This window comes from Embiotoca jacksoni, unplaced genomic scaffold (assembly GCF_022577435.1).
Source record: "Embiotoca jacksoni isolate LCO1_2020_lvr unplaced genomic scaffold, fEmbJac1.0.p SCAF_7, whole genome shotgun sequence".
Classification (NCBI taxonomy): Eukaryota; Metazoa; Chordata; class Actinopteri; family Embiotocidae; genus Embiotoca; species Embiotoca jacksoni.
Window position 1 is genome coordinate 3,667,875 of NW_027185425.1, and position 21,429 is coordinate 3,689,303.

A 21,429-nucleotide genomic window follows, 5' to 3' on the forward strand; every position below is an offset into this window, starting at 1 on the left:
GGCTTGAAGGATGCCTGAGGATTAACCGTATAAATGTTCACAGAGCAACCGGGCTGAGAAAGAGGCTGGACCACCCACCTAACCGCGCACCCTCGTTTCTGTCCTATACGGTGATATATGACCATCCACTGACCTACTCTCCCTTCACCTACCGCTGCTACGCGTGTCAATTCTTGCCCAGCCGCAAACTATCTACGACGCAAAGTGAAACCGGAACTTCCGGGTTCTGTTCTGGAAGTAAGAAAACCTCATTTGAAATCTCATCGACCTTTTACAACTCAGCTGATGACGAATAGCGCGGCCTCGTCGTCCAGAAGCTCAGACGTGTCCGTATTAACAGCAGAACAGAGAGACGTAGGAGCTGTCGAAGTTGTTGGGCGTGCGGCGATTGCTTGGGAACACGACTACCGGGTTACATAAATGACATTAGAAGAACGTCCATGGTGAGTTGGGACACGTGCAAAAGGATGTGGAAAGTGTTGGACATAGCCGCGAACGTTAACTTAAACATTTCCTGCATCCAGGACTGGTTTCCATACAATAGAATCACAGTGGACGGGCTACTTGTTAAAGTTTTTTTTGTTTTTTTTTGTGTGTGAAACTGTATCCACACCAACTACTGCCGTTGTGTCCTTCGTTTATGAAGCGCTCCTTGTTTTCCTACGTAACACTTGGTTGCTGTAGGTAAGGCTGGTTAGCGAGGCATGCTGACAACGGTTTACTCTGTTCCTTACACTTATCTTTTTGGCTTTGAAAAGAATAAAATAAGATATCACTCTCCAAACTTGTTCAAGTATTGTATTGCTCTTCGCACGCTACCATGTTGAGTAATCCGAAGCTTGCCCAGTTTGCTGCGTCTGGTCACGGGAGCGAAGCCAGGACTGCTGCTCAGGAGGGGTGTAGCTAATGGTCGAGTCTCACTTGAGCTTAGTGGACGAAATAGTCCACTCAGACGTGTTGGACGTTTGTTTGTTTCTTGCTCTCTCTCTCTGACGACACTCTGTGAGTGGAAAGAAATGTGGCAGCAACTGAGTAAACGTCTGGATGTTGGCCACCGGGGCGAAGGTCACAGAGGTCGGCCGTGAGCTCGGACTGAGTTGTTACTCACCTAATCTTGACAGAGTTTAAGACAGAGAGCTAAAACAGTTTCAAGGTGGATTTAAAAAGAAAACAATCCAGTGACTGAGTAAGACAGCTTTTTAAGATACGTATAGAAGTTTCCCCCAATGTCTATTAGACAACTCGTGAGCGTGGCAGTGCAGTAAGTCAGTGTAACACCTCCTAAAGCCCTACTAGAATGAATTATAGACCCGGGGTTCAAAGAGGGGTGTCAAATTCACCTTTCACTGTAGTGGAGCGATAAGAAGGCATAAGTGTATTTTCTGGCGTTGGTCCCAAGGTGGCTTGTGATACATCGGCGGTAGGTGCTGATTTCAGGGGGAAGGTGAAGGTGGGTAACAGCCCCCCCCATTCCCCCCCTCCTCCTCCTTCCCCCGCGTGCTCTTGTCCATTAAAGTGGTCTGTAATGGATCCAGGCCTAAGCGAAAGGGATGCGTCCCAGAAGCCAGACCTACCCGGTAACACCATCACCATCACCTCCCCTCACACACACACACACACACACACACACACACACACACACAGAGTCAGAGATAAGCAGAGATGTAACAGAGCTCTGCTGGTAAGTGTTTTATACAGTCCAGGCCCACAGATTTCTACCTCTCACAGTGTCTCTCAGCTCTGCCACTGCTGCTGTTTAGAAAAAGATCAAAACCCCTTTTTGAGTTTCAAGTTCTGCTCGATGGGAAATGTCAGAAGAGTGGTAAACATTTGCAGTCATCGGTAACACGGCTGGCAGGGAGTATCATCTTGAGGGATTATCCTGTTCTTGGCTCTCAAGCGATGGCAGTTTAGCAGCTCTACCGTGATATTGTACAGAATATGTATGTTGAGGATCTCAGGTGATGGATTTCAAGCTTTTGTGCCCGTGATGCTTTTCGTGAAAATGTGCAGTTCAATCAGTAATCCCAAACCCTTTGCTTTTAAAGTCTGTGTCCTGCTAAATGCTCATGTTGTTTACGTAAGACAGCCCGAAGCAGCTTGTTTAGTGATTAACATCCAATTGTGCCCCGCAAACTGTCCATACGGACCAGTCTGCACATGTAGTACGTCGAGGCTCTAATGGATCTTTACAGTTGGGATGTCAGGCAGCATCGCAGGCAGGTCTCATGAAACCAGACAGTGCCAAACACACCACCGTAAAACCTTTATGCCTCTGTGAAAAGTATCTCATAGGGAAACATAAACTTGTGTTTATGTGACTCTCACTTAACAAACAGTGATTTTGTGAAACCAGAAGGTACATTTAGCAGTTTCTATGAGAAGAACCGAGTGTTGTTACACCTTCTAGAATAAATCACTAAAAGACACATCTATTTTTATTTAAATGAAAACAGCGACTTCCTTTCTGCTAGTGTGATATGTTCACACACAGAGGAGAATTGTCAAATGTTACAGGTTTGTAGCTTGACGAGTTAAAACCATTAAACTCCAGACAGACAAGTTGATTTGAGAAGCAGTAAAACACCTTACTCATTCAGATAAACTGAGGGGTGTTGCAGCTACAACCGTATTTGGTCTGGTGCGACCAGTCCCTTATCGGGACTGATGTTGTGTTGCTGCGTAAGACGTTACTGAGTCAGTGTACTGATTTTATGACTCTTCTCCACTTGTGCTACTGCTACAATATGTGTATTTATCATATTTAATTCATTTTGTCATCATTTTAGCTTGTGTCCGAAGTGACTTCTACTCAGCAAATTTAAACAGCCTCGCTAAGCAACTCGTTTTTAAGGGAAAAGCATTGAAAACAGCACCGTGACTCGGAATTAATTAGTTCCAGTTTCAGGTTAACTAAAATGGTCGAGTTACAACATCCGTCACTGGCATAAGAACATCACATTTTAGCAGAAAATACATCACCACAACCTTTGCATTCTCATTATGCACTCATATTTATTTCTCCATTTCGATGCCATTCCTGACTGACACAAATGTGCATTTCAGACCTGGCAGTGGGCGCCAGTATTTGCTTTCGCTGCTGACAATAGATTTTATTGGTCGTCGCTTACTGGGAAAGTACTGTACTTAACTGGAGTCGAGGTTAGAAACCATCTAAATAACCCAACACCCACATTTTATGGCTTCCCCCCTAAGTGGCAATTTTACATGATTGGGCGTGTTTGTGTAATCTTGTTTCTCCTTGGTACTTTCCATTTATGACCCCTATCAGATCCAGCCATGAGTCAGCCACATTCCCTCCGAGACGAAACCATGAAGTGATCGCTGGGCTTAAGTTTCTGTCAGCCATCTGTCCCTTCAATACCTTTTCTCTCAAGGTGACTTACGCTGTGCACAGCCTGTCACTTCCCTTAGACAGCAGATGTATCTCCACAGAGCTGCTGGTGTAAGATGCACATTGCAGTTTTTTTAAAATTTATGTTTTTAACCCAGGCCTACAAGGATGCAAAAACAACCTTCAACATCCAAAGAGTTCAGATATTTTACATGCTGAACACCATTTTCAAACTCAGTCATATTATACGGTTCATTACCGAGCAGAGTAATCCATCATTACTTGAGCTTTTTAAATTCCAGATTTCATATTTTCTTTCCCATTCCTGAGGCCAGACCATTGGAGGTTAGATGGAAAGTGACACTTATTTCAGCCTTATGTAGTTCAGTTAGTGGGAGCTGTATTATGTCTGAAATCCGGCCTGAAAAAAAAAGAAGTCATATTTGACTTTTCTGTCATTGCCAAGAAAGGATATTACATTTAAAGGCTGATTCCACTTGGCAGACTTGCAGAAATTGCTGAGAATGAGCTCTTTCTATAGACGAGAGATCCACCTCTGATCTTTTTTTATTATCTGTCAGTCTTGGATTGATTGAAATGTTTCCGTTATTAAAATAGGAAAAAGGCTTCTTTTTTTTCTGCAAATGTATGAACATTTTATATAGAATATATATTAAGATTTTGTTGTGCCAAAAGAGACAGAAGAAAAAAAAAAAAAACACATTTTGTCAGTTTTAATAACACTGTCCAAAGCAAATATAGTGTACATATTTACTCTTTACGTTATAGCACACGATGTGTCCTTTTTTTGCTACGGCATTTTGGCAATCAGTTCATCTGCTATTATAATTAATGGATCAAATATGAATTGGAAGCACTCCAACACACACTTGTCAAGAATGGGCCAAAATAGAAAGTGCTTAAAAACTATGCTCTCACCAACTCCTCAGTGACTTAAATTCATTCCAAAGTATGGCAAACATGAAAAGCAAACTAATCTTATGTGCTACCACCAACTACTTTTAAAGTGGAAGAGTTGCTTGAGCCTCGAGATTACGGCCTGTAATGTGATTTTAAGTTGTAGTGTGGTAAGTGTAAGGCAGTCAGATGTGACGTTTGGGAACAAGAGGGAGACAATAAACCACCAGTGAGAGCCACACAGAGGACCTAAATGAGCTGAAGCCCGGAGCTGTTGTTGAGTGTTTTGGCGATAGATCTGCTCAGTTTTGGATGTGATTTTGCTTGAAGATACAATCCAGTCAAAAAAATGTGCTGAGTTTGAAAAGTATGGCAATAACTTGTCTCGTGTTTCAATTTAGATATATTGCAGAATGACTCTTAGGAAAGAGTTTGTGTCCTTTACTATTCGTGACTGTAACACTTTGACAGGACATAAAATGAAATGATCTTCTACCACTGCTTTGGCTGCTCGATAGACACTCCTGATTTTCACTTTACTATACATTGACCAGCAAAACCACATCATAACAGTGTACTGTCACCTTATACAAGTTGCAATTTAAATGGGAAGAGAAGGCTGTAATCGAAAGTGTTACTAAGATGTCTAACAACTAAGACATATTAATGGGTGCAGTGGAGCTTTCTCTGTGCATAGCACACGGCTGCAGGATGGGAATTGTTGCTAAGGACACATGTGACACTGATTTGTCTTGGCTGATGTGTTCCTAAAAGATGGCTGTCACAGCCCACTGATGAGCCAAAACAAAAGTTAGAAAACATCTTTTAAACATCAAGTGATGGAGAATCTCCCCACTTAGATCATCATCTGTGTGTTCAGACCACGAGCAACCACATGAACAAGTGAACACTTAAAACCCAATCAATTTAGGATTGTTTGTTAAACAAAAGCTTGTCTATAACTATTTACAGACAAACCCTTCTATATCTAACAACTCTACTATCAAAGCCACAAAATGATGTAATTTGATGTACGAGTCATGTCGAAGAAAGGGAACGAAGGACAAGATAGAAAGTTAGAAGTATGGGCTTGTCCTGAATAGATTTATATTGGAACCAAATTTTAATTCAATTCAAGTATCATACAGTTCATATAGTTAATTCATTAAAAGAATCTTCTCTAACCTAAACCTTTATCTTCATGTAGTCATTTGTTTGGGTTTAGAGCACTGACTGGTTTGGAGAGAGATTTTCTCTCCACACGAGCTTCAGTGAATATCTTTTCATCTCTGCCTCTTTTCTTCCCGAGCTCACCACCCTATATTGACTAAACCCATTCTTCACTTGAGTGCCACTCAAATGATGGAAAAAAGGTTTTTGTTTGTGCATTTTTTCACATGTACTGTACACAAGAATCCGTTTCCAGTATATGACCATTGGAATGTTGATTTAACACATGAACAATCTGATGTCCTTTAAATGACTTTCACCATGAATGTGAATATATGACACAAAATAACAGTTGGATACATCATGATGATGTTAGTCAGCTGCCAGATGAGAGGGTTTTTTTACTATCCTGTAATTACAGACAAACAGTTGAAATGACTTTAGTGCCAGATTTCAGATCAGCAGCTGATGTGCTTCGCTGACACTGAGTTTTATAGAAATGCAAAATGAGTAACTGCATTTAAAGGTTCCAATTATGCCATTTTTAAATTTATGTGAATGGGGGAAAACCTATAAGTCCATGCTCTGTTCTGCATGTATGACAGTGATCATGACTGTAGACATGTAATATGGCAAAAGGGAAAACTTTATATCATCAAGTTTCTGTTTCCTGTCTTCTGCACAAAATTCCCTTTTCCTGTTGAGCGTAAGTCAATATTTTTCAATCTTTCTTTGGTCCAGATTGAGAACTACATCAAAGAGAGTATGAAGACAGAGATGGCTCAGCTGCAGCAGAGTGCTGTCCACAACCACACCGCAGCCATGTTGGAAATGGGAACCAACCTCCTCTCTCAGACGGCCGAGCAAACACGCAAGCTAACTGACGTTGAGACGCAGGTAACACCTCGAAAAACATGTTAAACACGCATCTTCAGAACCGAGTGGAAATATCCTGTGCTCCATTATCCCAACTATTCCACATTCAACTTCCCCAAAAAGATTACAGAAAACTGGCCAAAGAGAGTAGAACTGATATATAAATGTGCATCCTTTGTTTGATTTATTTGGCTGAAGGTTTATACGGAGGACTTTGAGGAGGAGGTGATGGATAGTTGTAGATTGAGTGGTGGATAATTTTTGCAAAAGCACTAAAAGGATAACTGTTTGCAAAGTTTTAAAATAAGATAATCATAACAGAGATGAATATCTCCTAAGTATTACCATGTGTTGGACGAGCACTTGACAAAATGAAAACAAAGTTGAAGGTTTATATGTTGCTAATGTGCAGTGGGTGTTTTTTTTTTTTGCTGCAGTGTCATAAGAGCCTGAAATACATATTGTGCTTTTGATTCCTCTTTAGACTTTGGTGCAGATGTTAATATTATTAGCTAGGAGTATGACCTGCGACCGTAAATAACGAAGCACAGCACAGTAATGGGCATGAAGCAGGGGGAAGCAATCATTTTTGTTGGTAAGCATTACAAGTAACATTGCTTGATCGAAACCAGGACCTGTGTTCCGTGCCTTTTTGTGAGCACTGGGACGTGTGCATTTTAGATTTCACAATAGAGACCCTTGACACGCTTCAGAAAACTACAGCAATGAGCTGTGTGAGGTGTTATGAGTGCTATTTCAGGAGGGGCAGAACATCACTGTCCAAAACTGAAGAAGGCACATTAGATGAGGAACGCAACCATATGGGTTTATTTTAAATTCCCGCGGTAAGGCAGCATAAATTTGTCCCCCGGGGTCAGACTGTTAAGACTGTGTTGAGCTATGATGTTCTGAGGTATCTGCAGGAAAACATTTGGCGCACATAACTCGATCTGTGGCGCAACAGTAATTGGGTTCTCTAACATGGCGCCGTGGCCGTTCAGTGCATGGACACAATCGCTGATGTTAGTAAAAACATTGATTCAAAGTTTGATTTGCACTCATTGTTCAAGTTATGGTGAAATTGCAGATCTGCGCCAATCAGTCATCACAAAAACATGCGAGACGAAGGTGCTGGTGTTGATCAAGTGACTGATCTTGGAATGCTGACTCACAGTAGTTATGGCTTCCCTCTGCTCCGTGCTCATTAATGCGCTGCACTCCGTCTCCAAACTTTTTGATCTCACCTCCAGTAGAGCATAATATCATCTATTTTCCTTTTTGTATTCTGTATATCTGTGTGTTTCTGTTTGTGGCAGGTTCTGAATCAAACATCCAGGCTTGAGATACAGCTACTAGAAAATTCTCTTTCCACGAACAAATTGGAGAAAGAATTAATGGTCCAGACCAACGAGATCAGCAAGCTGCATGACAAGAACAGGTAAACACACATCACAGTGTAAGCACACAGGCTGGCAGCTAAAGATAAACCAGAGGAAATAATGATGATACATTTAACAGGTCAAAATCTGGCCTGGGGGGAAAAAAAACAACTAACATTTTTCACTCATAGCTGTTGTTCTCTGCCGCATTGCATAAACAAGATCACAGGCTTGCTACCAGCTTTCATTGACTGCCACGTAGTTTGTCCATTTTCCAAAACAATATATGGTTGTGTAAACAACAGCATAACAGCAGACTTGTACCCTCTTGATGTTCAGTAAATCACTCTGAAATGCATGAGGTTCTGCTTTCCATGTTAGACCACTGTGCAATTGTTGCAAAATCAAGCAATTAAAATATGGCTTTTGGATGCATGTTCATGGCTCCAAATGCTTTTCTTTGCAATGATTGGTCCCGTGGGATTGTCTTAGATGATGTAGTGTTTTAAAAGGTTTGGTTCACATTTCTCATCGCAGCATCCGCAGAGACTCTTGCAATCACTTTGAAAAAATACGAACACCATTTGAAAGCAGAGTCTCTGGTGATTCAGTCTTTTAACGTCCTCTTGAGGCTTATGAATAGAGATTTCAGAGAGCAATTTTCCTAGGCGTGGGCAATTATGACATTATACCATCTTGTATGTGTCATCTTACCTTTTTCCTTGACCACATTTATAACAGGGAAATATATGATTAGTTAATTAACTTGATGTCAGCATATATCATCTTTCAGGTATCAGATTGCGTAATGGAATAGCTCAAATGCTGTAAGGGCTTATTCATTTACTTTAGATGAGTCTGCAAAGTGCATGATGACACTTGTGTTTATGCTGTGTGAGGAACACATGGCAACTAAACCCACAGACATCAATATTTGTGTTTCAATCATATGGAAAGTTCCTGAATTTGTGCTCCCAAATCACTCCCCGGGAAATCGTCGTGAAGTGAAGGGAGTAATACTACATTTTGATGGAAATTACTCAGGATGTCCATCACGAATAAGCAGCAGGAACTAAAAGTCCGAGATGGAGGAATTTTATTGATTTTGTTTTTATCATCTGACCCCTATTCGTGATGACAAAAAGGGAAACAGATACACATTGCGTAACCAGTAAATCTTTAGAATATTATAACAAAAACTGTAAAACAATTTTCAATCCATTTAAATCCCATGAAAACAAATCTCATTCTGGAGGATTTGGATGCTTTGAAGGAAAATAATAATTACCAACTTCTCCATCTTCCACAACAAACTTTTCCTGACCCCCTCTGCCCCCCAGCCTCTTGGAGCAGAAGATGTCAAACATGGAGATGCGGCACCGTGAGGAGCTTGAGACGCTGAAGCAGGAGAAGGGAAGTCTTCAGACGCTGGTGGGGAGGCAGAGTGGAGTTATCAGGGAGCTGGAGACTCAGCTGAGCCGGGCCACGGGAAACAGCACAGCGCTGCAGAGACAGCAGCAGGAGATGATGGACACCGTCCACAACCTGCTCAACCTCTGCTCCAAAGATGGAGGTGAGCTAACTGGAATCAAAGTCACACACGTGGAAGAGTTTCAAACTTGTTTAGTAAATATTGTCCTACACAATGGCCATCACATAAGAGCATATTCTGTCAAGAAGGGAGTTGGAGATAATCACAATCTATTCAAGCTGTAAGCAAAAGAGTTCTTGATAGCCTGGCAAAGCCATTAAGAATTTGCTGAGGTCAGCAGCTCAAAGCTGAACCAATCAGTGAAATGCTAGAAATGGTTTCAGAAGACGACAGCAACAAGCAAAGGTTGTGTTTCTAGGTTACAGTGAGTGCCAAGAAATGAAATACAACATGGACATAAAGAATAACTTCCCAACTGCGTGGCCTTTTTGTCACATCAGTTCAGTGTTTGATTACTGTGGACTGTTTAGGTGTAATCGGACGTTGCCAAAATAGCGGTTATATTTTTAACCATGCTGGCAGCATGACGACAAGATGGTCTGTTGAACTGTTGGTCAAACGATCATTGGACAAATTGTCATGAAATTACCACCTGAACTCATGTGAGGGTATTTTTTTTTTTTATATATTGGATGGATTGCCAAGGAGTCCTGCATAGACATCCATGGTTCTCAGATAATTAATCATAATGATTCTGAGACTTTTTCTCTAGTGCTACCATGAGGTTGGCATTTGCGGTCTCGTTTGAAATGTCGCAACGAATATCCGATGATCGAAAACAAAATTATGTAAAAAACAAAAAAACAAAAGATTTTCAATTCAAGATGAATTTTAATATCTTTGGAATTCCTAAGGTTTTCACCGGAACTGTCCTTTTTTTTTTTTTTTTTTTACTGATAATTAGACATGATAGAGAATATGGTGAACACTTTACCTGGTAAACCTCGTTGTTGTGAGCATGTTATCAAGCTGGCGTTAGTTTTTGACTCAAAGCATTGCACGGCTGTAGACTCGTTCTCTTGTTTAACTTTCAAACCCGAAAACAAAATCAAAACCACGCAGCTTTTACCTGCTTGATCCTTCCAGAAGCAGAAAGGTTTATATTTTTGTGTCAGTGGGAGAAAACACTTGTCAGTCATCTGTTGGCTGGATATAGACTGCTCCAGTTTTTCTCTACCCCCCACGAGCAATGCCCCTGCAACTCCAGAGAATGCCTGCCGACCTTTGCCAGACCACGATGTGCAAAGCTAAGTTTGCGGATTGGCTTTGTGAGGTTTGAACTATGAGGCAGCAAGTTGTTTTGATTTACTTACTTCCTCTGGTCAAATGTTACAGCTACAACACTTTATTTTTATTTTATTTTACAGTCATATTGAAATTATGATGAAACCACTTCTATAAACCGTACCCCATGCTGCGAAACACAGGGATGCGCCGGCTATTAAACTCTGCATCATTGAGAGCAGCATGAGGAAAGAAACATGGTTCTTATTGTAACCCGATGTGCTCCTGTTAAAGGGGTTTGGTGCCTCTCATAAACCAGCATGGTGTTCTTTTCTGCAACAATTGCTTTTCACGCTTTAATTCTATAAAGTCTGTGCACACAGCTTCATTGAAATGTCCAACACGACTCTGGCTGTGAATAAATAGGCTTATTTTATTCCTCTGGGTCCCTCCTCGTTAATACGAGAACAGGGATTTCCCTTTTGGCCCCACGTTTGACCCCACAGCAATGTAACCTTTCTTGTTCGGTCAAACACAGTGAACTCATTTACCCCCTTTTTCCCAATAGATCCTAACGTTTCCCTGAAATCCCATTGGTCACAGGAGATTTGACATGAATTTCTGTGTCAGGGGGCATGGGGTGGGATTGGTTGCAACCTCATTTCCATTGGTGGATTTCCTGCAGAGACGCCTTGAGACCCCACAGTGCTACTTGAGGTTTCCCATCAGACAGGAAACAACAAGGGCATAAAAGGATGTAGGAGTCACGAGTGGATAACTGCTGCACATGATTAACACATGCTTTGTATTCATCATGCTGCTGCCTTTTGTGATTTTTAATGTTCCGTGCGATAAAGGTCATGAGTGGCCTCTGCTCCCACATTTGTTTAGTCTGGATTTGTGTATGTTGCATTTAATTACCAGCAGTCTTTTGAGACCATTTTGGCCCCGAGTGGTCCGAATGTATTATCTCCGCATTCTTCATGTTGAGATTTAAGTGTGTCTTGATGCAACACTTTTGGTGCTCTGTTTTACTTGCATGGTGATGTATCCAGTTTGATTAAACTCACTATTAATTATACGCTTTCAGCCTGTATTTTGGTACCGCGTCTGACATTTTTAGTGTCAGTAAGGTGAGAAGATTGGGGCACCCAGCCCATCCCCCGGTCCATGATTGGTGGCTGCCTTAACAAGAGGAGATAGAAATGAAACGCTGCTTTGTGGTTGGTCTTTTTCCTCTTCCATGGTGGTGTTGAAGGTTGAGGCGAGCGCACGGGTCAGAGGTCACCCCTTTCTTCACCCCGGCCCGGATAAGTCAAACTGTAATTGCTCCTGGGGGAAGCCCTGTCCAAAAGGGGTGAAGGAGTAGGTAGATCTCACTTGGTCATCTGACGCGCTGCCCCTGTTTTTCAGCAGCATATAAAGCTCAGAAGCAGCAAAGCTCTCTTCTTTTCTTTTCCATGTAGAAATGAGGGCTTTTGTTTGTTTGAGAGATGGATTAGTGTTTTCATTTGAGGACAGGGGCATTTCATGCCACCGAGTGGCGTCTGCTTGCATTAAACTTTGTTTTGAAAACTGAGCCGGAGCATTTCCTTTAAAGCGTGGACTCAAATCATTTTTGACTTTGCTTTGGGGAAGCTGCTGGTACTCAGAAAAGGGAGTTTTAACACTAGATCTCCATCAGTGCCCCCCCCCCACAAGCTGTCCATGGAGGGCTTTTCCTAAAATTAAGGTTTCCAGTGTTTGTTTCAACTGTTGTAGTGCAAAGTGAGGGTCAGGAAACTTTTTTTTGATGTGGCCACATGCTGCAGTGGAGCTCTTGTTTAGGTTGTAATCATTACCCAAACCTCATTAGAGTGCAACGAGCCACACACTCGTATGAACAGTAATTGACCTCAGTGGAAACACTGTAAAAAAAAAAAAAAAAGAAGAAGAAAAATCTCTTACGTAATATAATTTTGTTTTAGAGTTTTATACTATCCCCCTGAATGAATGACATAAATCATTTTTACAGCTGCTTTGTCAGAGTCAAAGAGTGTAATTATTTTACGGTTCCATGCAAAGCCTCAAAAAAATAGCATTTTGCTGTGTAATGCCGCAACATTACAGTGTGGTAAACCACTTCATTAGAGCTAATCTGTAAGTGCTGCACGTGATTATTTTCATGCTTCACTGACTGGTAGAATGAGTTCCACACACATCACTGTAAAGTGTGTGTGTTATTGCCAGCCACCTGGGTTATTGTTCGAAAGGTAGTGGTACCTCTCACCTCACTATTCACTGCGAGAATTAAACTATTTCATTTTTGTGTAGTATTTGAACATATGAATGTTACAAAGGTAAAATGGAGCACTGTATTCTATGCTGACATTTAGTAAACAATGGTTTCTACATTCAGTGATCTAAGTTGGTGAAGTCATGACTGCCTTCACCAAAGTCATCCACATCCCAACTCTTATTTAGTCCATGCAGACCGGCTGTAAATACATGTGAAATAAAATAAGACCAAGTAAAAAAAACAATTCAGATAGAATTATTTACATCTACGCTGTTATACATGTTATATGTTGCACATTTGTTTTGCTCAATACATTTTAGAGTAAACATTGCAAGGTTGATGTTCAATGGAAAATTCTTTTCCCAGACCATATGACTTATGTTGCAGTAACTTGGTGCAGGTTGGAGAAAGTCCATGGTTTTAATTAAAGATGGGAACAGTTGGCACATGTCCTATTAGGTTTCAAGTCAGTGTTGACTTTTCCAATGTTTTACCAAGATATTTTACTAACCTTCACCAAGTGCCTGGAAAAGCCTAAATGTAAACTATAAAAACATAAATAGCTGTTGGAGGTGAAAATGTCAGCAGATATGTGAAGAGTTCTTCAATAGAGTGATATATTGCAGTGATAAACTGTGTTTAGTTGTGACATGATTCACACAGAATGTATATCTGGATGCACGGTATTTGTATACATTGCCATTTTTAAGAGACTGCACCTGACATAAACACTGAGAAAACCAAGCAGAAATACAGTATACGACTTAAATCTCACGTTATCCACTTTTGTTTTTCCACACGATACGAGTGACCCTCCTCACATGTTACCCCTCATCCTCTGTTGAGCCTCACGGAGACCCCAGGGGGCTGTTTTACCATTCAAATAATTTGTTTTAACAGCTTGATCCTTAATGAGTTTGACAAAAAATTATGATAAATGCTTATAAAAAATTACTTTGAACTGATGCCAAAGTTCACAACAGACTCTACTTTTGTTTGAGCTGTAAAACCAACTAAATATAATAGATTTTCAAATGCAGCACGGCCCCTCTCATATTATAAATAAATCTATCTAAGGATATCTATTTTGGGGGTTTGTTCATAAGAGGTCCAATTGGGGTCTAATTGATCCTAATTATAAGTAATTAATGAGCAAGTCCAGAATGTGACAAAGGAAAGGAATATTATTTATAATACTCCCCCTTTCACTCTTCCCCCATTTCACTTAAATCAAAAGAAAAGGAAAAAAAAAATAAAAAAAAAAGGAAAGACATTCATGGAAATTTCAAGTATTGTTACTATTTTTACATCTAGACATTTTTACACATCCAGCCAGGGCAAACTTTACACATCATCGTCATAAATTTACGTTGTACTGTGGAGATAAAGTGGTATTATTTTACAGTTCTTTCCATCCTTCATACATTAGTGCACTAAATAGATGCATTGGGTCTTGTATGGAATCAGTTTCACCCTCAGCAGAGCTCGGTGGAGTGATTATGGTCACATGGGAGCAGTGATGTCCATGGCAGTCCATTTAGCTCCATTATTCAACCTCTTTAGTTCTCGTATTTGGGCTCATTTGGCAAGGGTCCTGATTTATGCAAACACCCAAGCCCTGCTGGTCTTTTCACATGAACCCCCTACTGAATACGAGTCCCCACTGAACCACAAAATATTTTTCTGTAAATAAATATTGGGACATAAATAATATTTGGAGAGCTGGGCAGCAAGCTGTTCAAGGGAACCGCGAGCACGCTGGAGCATGAAGCCCCCTCAGTAGACAGTCTTCTTCCCAATGAGAGAGATCTCAAAGGCAATTGTGAAATAATTGTCCACACTGTGACGAACAGAATAGCAGAAAGTTCCCTTCTCACAGCAATCGTCTTGGCCTCTAAAATGTGCCCCGCTGTCTGCCGGCTTGGGGTAAATTACCGCCTGACAGGGCCGTCCTTTGTTGTATTAGAGTCTGGAGAGCGAGGGTCCACTCTGTCAACCTGTCGCAGCAGGAGACTCTTGTCGCTGACACTCAATACTTTGTCAAAATGCTCAGATTGTACACCCAAATAAGCAGCCTGCTTCCACCGAAAGGTTTCGTGCTCGGGAGGAGGGGATCAAAGCGAAGGGTAAAGATCGCTGACACATTTCACTTCCCACTGACATCTTCTTTGACTCAACAATTCCAACAATAAAAACAATGGTGTGAAAACTGAGATGAGCTCCTCGTATGGGAGGAAAAAGGGAGAGGAAAAAAAAAAATAAGAACATTGGAAGGAATTTCCATCAATATAACAAGGGCTTGGAAGGTAAATATAAACCACTTGTTATAACAGGAACTTGAAATTTATAGCTTGTAGTATTTTGTCCTTAGCCCCTTGCTTGGTTTCAAAATAGTGCTGCCATAATTATCCGCAGATGGAAATGGATGCAGCTGGGCTGTCAAAGTCTGAGGCCTCCTCTCATCCAGCCAATGAACCACTTTTCTCTTGCTCATAAGTTTGTCGCTCTAATTTGATCTTGTGGTCATAGTCACAGGCTTAGACTACTTTTAAAATGTTTCCTGTGAAACCTGCAGATCTGAAATATGATAAATTGACCAGTAATGGGTTTGTTCCCAATTTGTGAAACACAATAGAACTGCGATTCCCCAACTGACAGGACTTCCCATCTGACAAGGTTGCCCGTTTTAATAGCCTAACCCTTTATTTACAGTGTTATTCTTAAGTATCTGTGTCTTTTGTAACATATCAAGTGTTTTGTGTTCCTTTATCACAAGATCCTGCAGCACGCTCACCTGAGTTTTGACATTCTCTCAAAGTCCAAATTTGCTCTTCTCATGTTTCTTACAGACAGCTGACATATGTGGCAGCAAAATGTTAAGTGGCTTGTGTAAAAATGACAATATTAGAACTTAGAACCTAACACATATATAACTTAAATATTTCTAACTCCCATTATCTACTTCAAATCAGTTTCCTGTGTTTAATTTACCTTTGTTATATGATGTTCTACAGATAAAAATAGTAAAACATTATTCCCTTTTTTTTCTCGTGTGTTCACAGTTGTTCCTAACAGTACGAAGGTCGTGGATGAAGAGAAGACGTTCCGTGACTGTGCCGACCTGTACCAGGCTGGCTTCCATAAGAACGGCATCTTCAACATCCAGATTAATTCGCAGGAGACCAAAAAGGTGAGAAGCCGCAGCATCGTACAGCCAGCAGTCCACTGAAATGTGAAAATATCTCAGTTTTCATCGCTTCTAAGAGGGACTTTTACACTTGATTTAAAGGATTTCATTTGGTTTGAGTTGGAGCGAAACTCAGCTTTCTCCATGTGAGCTAAGGAGCTTGTCCCACCACACTACACGAGCCACTGATGAGTGTGAATGATGAACACGAGCTGCTGCAGAAATATCAAAAGCTAAAAATATATCTGGCAGCTTCAAGAGCGCAGGAGTTTAGCAGGGAGGTGAAAATGTGAAACCGGACACTGACAATGGTGACAATGGTGCAAGTGTGTGTGTGTGTGTGTGTGTGTGTGTGTGTGTGTGTGTGTGTATAGATGTGTGTGTTCTTAATGTCTACACGATGATTGATGAGAGTGATGATTTGATAAGATAGGAGGTTGGCAGAAGGTTTGTGTGTGTGGATTTCTGTCTCTGACTCAAGCACATTGCTGCAGGGAGAATTGCAGAAACAGAATTGTAATAAGTCAAACTCAAATTTGAATTCTCAATTCACTTCACAAAAAGTGGGAATAGTTATAAAGTATAAAACTACTTAAACGTTATTGTGCATATTTTTCCAATTTCCATAAGAGAATGAAGAAGCTTTAAACATATTTCCTCGAAGCTCGGCATGCTGTTAACGTCTGTGGTGTAGTAACGACAGCTCTGTATAGCCTCGATAAGATGAGACTATTTGATTTGAAAGGTTTGTCATTTTAATAATAATAATAATAATATTTTATTTTTATAGCGCTTCTAAGGACACTTTACACTTTTCACTGTACAACATTTATGAGGACCCATTGCGCTTTTAAGTTTGTGTTCGACTCGAAAAGAGAACGCAAGCTCGCTAGCTAACTTTTAGTTTTAGTTTAAGTTTTGTTTTTGTTCATCTGTTGAAAAAAGGTCCGTTTCCAACAACCTGTTTTATACTAAAAGATCTGAGTGGAAATACAACAGATATATACATGCATATTTACTCTTGGCTGAAGTTTTTGGTGTTTGCGTACTTGTTCGACTATCTACGCGAGGTCTCGTTTTGTTTTTAGACCATCAAAGTGAGGACATTCTGCCAACGTGAGGACATTTCTGCCGGTCCTCACTTTCTAACAGAAGGGCTGTTTGAGGCTTAAGACTTGGTTTTAGGGTTCAGGTTAAAATTCGCTTTAGGTCAGGGTGAGGGTTAGCGGTGGTTTTAGGAACTTAGTTGTGATGGTTAAGGTCACGGTAATGGGTTGTCAATGAATGTCCTCTCAAAGACAGCCACACAAAGTCACGTGTGTGTGTGTGTGTGTGTCTACATGCTTCTTTGTGCATTCATGTATGGCATGAATGATGAGTTAGTCTTGGGGAGAAGGGTTCTGTCAGGGCTACTTCCTTAATTATACCCAGGCTGTGGTGGTGTGTGTTCAGCTGCGTGGGCCGGCTGAGGTGAGAGACCTTCTCCGCTCCACCCTGGGGTCTCCTCCTCAAAACAAAGAGCAAGACTGCTAGATAGAGCGCCCGCCCTGCGTTATCAGCTTACACACACTGAGGTCCAAGGTTAAGGGCCACGTTACACCCAGGTGTCTGCTGGTATGTGTCCAGCCCGGACCTCGACTTTGATCCCGTAGAAACAAGGCCCGCTGATGAGGAGCATCTCCAGGGAGTTGGTGAGGGATAAGGAGACGCTGATTAATTTTGAGGAGGACACAGATACGTCGCATTCCCAGAGATGATTCATCAGGAGAGCTGGGAAAAGGAGTGTCTGAAACCAAATGATTGTCCAAAATGACCCTACATTTCTTTTGTTAATGCCACTGAGACTCATATAGAATGTTGAATTCATTAGCCTGGTAGTTGAATTACATCTTCTGAATTTACAAAGACCTACGGGTGCTATCACTGTTCCATCACCTTCATACATGTGTGCTTTTTCCCACCCTTCCTTTTCGTTCTCTTTTCAATTGCGTAGGTGTATTGCAACATGGAAACAGCCGGTGGTGGGTGGACAGTCATCCAGCGCAGAGAAGACGGCAGTGTGGACTTCCAGAGGACGTGGAAGGATTACAAGATGGTGAGACGGGACAACAACGTGCACACAAACATTCACCGTCCTGACGCTCATCCATATCCATTAAAAACAAGATGATAATGTTACTTCTTTAAATACAAGACAATGAATGGAGAGCACAAACTCATCTGTATCCATTAAGCTTAAATTACACAACTGTGGGATGAGTAAAACATCCTGTTTAAAAAAAAAAAACACTTCCACAGTGGGATTATGACAAATACTGTGCAGATTTTGGCCCCGATTGAACATGTTGAAAACAAGGTCCGCTGATCCAAGACCATTTGGAACACATCAGCCAGATGTCATTCCTCCTCAGCAATAGCTCTCCTGTCATTTTTGTATTAGCAATATTGTCTAGGGTGTTTGAGACTCACACCGCTCCTCAGCCGAGGCTTCAGTGACCCGCTGTTATTTTTCCTCTTCTCCAACAGGAAATTACTACCCAAATCTGACAACAACGCATGTGTTTAGTCTCAGTAGCGCCGTGCCAGGTGTTTCATGTGTTTGTCATCAAGGAGAAATCTATGCGTACTTGCGTTAAGGGTGTTAACATTTCCAACCTACGCTGTGTTTATATGGTAAATTGGATTTACTACCGCTGGCAGTTGCATCATTGAAGTTTGCCTATGTATACCTTCCGCTAGCTGTTAGTTTATGTTCCTTCTTGCCCCTATTATCGGCTCTCTGTTCGTAGTTAGTGGTTGAGTTACCTCCCCTGTCATCACTGCTCTTCATGTACAACGTATTAGTCAATGGGAAAGGATCTCAAAGTCATTGGTGGACATTACAAGCCAAAGAATTCTAACAGTGTTACAAATGAAAGCCCATAGCTGGGACTGAAAGCTGTGATGGTCGTTAGTTACACTTGCATATTAATTGTAGAGTTCTTAAAAAAAAGATATGAAGAGATTTTGGAGAAAAATGAACACCAAACAACATATCAGCATTTAGGACCGGAGGCACTTGCTCAAACAGACCTGGTTCTGAAGTAGAGAGGAAGGTGAAAGAACAGCAATGCAAAAGGGAACAGACATGAAATACATATAAAAGACAAAAAAGGCGGTGAAGAAAAATAAAGACATCTTTAGTCCTAAAATAGTAACAGCAGTGAGACAGACGTAAACCGTCCAGCTTTGACCAGGTGTACAGATAGAGAGCTCGGAGTGCTCAGTACACTAGGGTACACTCACAGAGCTTTACAGTGCTGAAATAACAGCTTAGCATTACAGATTTTATATTAACAGTCTCCTTTAAAAGACGAGAGGTGATTGATAGTGTTTTATTGTGTTCATAATTTTCTCATTCTTGGTCTCTTGCCGCTTGTAATCACACATTTAATGGACCTGAAGGATTTGTAAATCTTTCAGTCGCCTGTGAGGCTCCGTTTCTTTGTGGGGCGACGGAGGAAATTTTGGCAACAAAGATGTAGGGCGAATTTTAAAATGTGACCTCAAGATCATGATTACATTACCAGGTGACCGCACATTATTATTTGCAACAATCATTTATCAACCTAACTGTCATGTCACATAACTGAGAGTTTTTAATGTTAGCAAGTGACCAGAGAAGTTTAAATACTTTGAAGTAATGCGTGTAGTTTAAAAAAAGCATCTTAATGCATCACAGCTGTAAGTAATGCATAAGCTGTTGAAATAAAATAGTTAACACTAATGAAAAATCTTTATAAATAGTTCCCTAAAAGTAATGAGAAAAATTATGGATAAATAGTTCAAGCTGCTGCCACTCCAAAGTAGCATTGCAACCCTGACTAAAACAACCTAAACGATCACGGAACAATGCCCATATTACATTATAACGTTGTTAAATAACATCCACTTACATGATTGGTGGTGCTGATAAAGTACTCAAGCTCATCTGATGGCTGATGGAGTATATCAGATAACAAACGTTGGGAACAACTGTTGGCCAACAGTTGCACACCTCCTGAGATTTACATTGTTGACTATTTGCATTTCGTTTTTACTAGGAAACATTACTTGATTGTTGCAAGTGTAACTGACATGCAAACCAAGCGCTGAGTCCAACAATATGACTAACCATCTTCTCATCTTTTCTGGGCTGAGTGATGTAGAGCAGGTTTGCGTGTGAAGAAATCGCAAAGCATCTGAACTATACAACAGAACATTTTCCAAAGAGCTCGACTCCAAGCCTGTTTTCCCGCCAGAGTTCTTGAGATAAACCGCGGTCACAGTAGGAGGCATTGGACCGAACTGAAAGCCAGTCAGAAGGGAACATCTCATCAGGAATGAGATCAAATATAGAGAAAGAAAGGGGGAAGAAGGGAAAGGGAGAGAAAGTGGTAATGGGCCCCAGCCCCTTTCTCTTCCACCCACTCAGCAGGACATGCCTAAGACCAGAGGAATGCCCCATATTTACTTTCCCTCCTTTCCATTCCTCACCACCACACACACTCAGCACAAACACAGAATTCTCACTAACTTTGCCTCCTTTGCGCCCCACTCCCTCCATCCCCCGGTCTTTAATAGAGCAGTCGAGACGATCCTGTCAGAGCTGTAATGTCATCATGCTCGGTGATATCCCCCCCCACCCTGTAGCAATCTTCTGACAGCTCTTGCTGCTGTCAGAAGCACTTTGCCTGTGACCGGGAGCCACTCTGATCGAATACAAACTCTCCCAGTTGTTTGAAGGAGTGTCTGTGCATGTAGTATATATTCTGGGAAAAGAAGTCTTTAAGTAATAATGAGTTAAACATGTGTGACTTCAGTGGAAGACAGAAATGGAAAAAAGGTGTCTATTTCAGCTGGTACCAATTTACACACTTCAGAAGATAGGTAGAGCAAGCCAAAAGTATGCCTAACAAACCTGCATAAGATGCATTCATATGTAATGGATGTAATGCATGTAGCTTTTCACTGAAGTCAAGATAAATACATAATTGTGCTGAAATGCTACAGTGTAAATAAAAAAAAAAAATCTATCAAAGCTGCACAGAAACATTTCTGATAGATAAACAACCACTTCATTTCTTATCAGGAAATGCTTGCTCTGATTTAATTTCTGATTGACTGAAAATAAATCAATAAATAAATGAAGAAATTTCTTCCCATCCATTCCACAATCCTCCAGTGTTGAGCTTTTTATCATTCTAGGAAAACAGAGGAAATAGCGGTGGATAATATCTAGTTTATGATTTACAAAAAGGGTTTTTTGTGATATTTTCATGTTGATTGTTTAATTTCTCTTCCTTCACTGCAGGGATTTGGGAGTGTGTCCGCGGAGCACTGGTTGGGAAATGAGTACGTTTACCAGCTGACCAGCCAGAGGCAGTACGCCCTCCGTGTGGAACTGACCGACTGGGACGGACATCAGGCCTTCTCACTGTATGACCGCTTCCAAATTGGCAGTGAGAAACAAAACTACAGGTAATACTGCTAATAATACTTCTGTAGATAAAGTGTTTGTGGGGGGGGGGA

At 41.0% G+C, this 21,429-nt stretch overlaps 1 protein-coding gene across 1 annotated transcript in view; it reads left to right on the forward strand.

The window, feature by feature from the left end:
• The window catches only part of angpt1 (angiopoietin 1), a 54,554-nt gene that overhangs the window by 14,718 nt on the left and 18,407 nt on the right, over positions 1–21,429 (forward strand). Inside the window, exons 2-7 of the mRNA XM_069176724.1 lie at positions 6,185–6,340; positions 7,636–7,757; positions 9,039–9,271; positions 15,755–15,882; positions 17,873–17,974; positions 21,212–21,378. Coding sequence (XP_069032825.1) covers positions 6,185–6,340; positions 7,636–7,757; positions 9,039–9,271; positions 15,755–15,882; positions 17,873–17,974; positions 21,212–21,378 — 908 coding nt within the window. The remainder of the gene's footprint in view (positions 1–6,184; positions 6,341–7,635; positions 7,758–9,038; positions 9,272–15,754; positions 15,883–17,872; positions 17,975–21,211; positions 21,379–21,429) is intronic.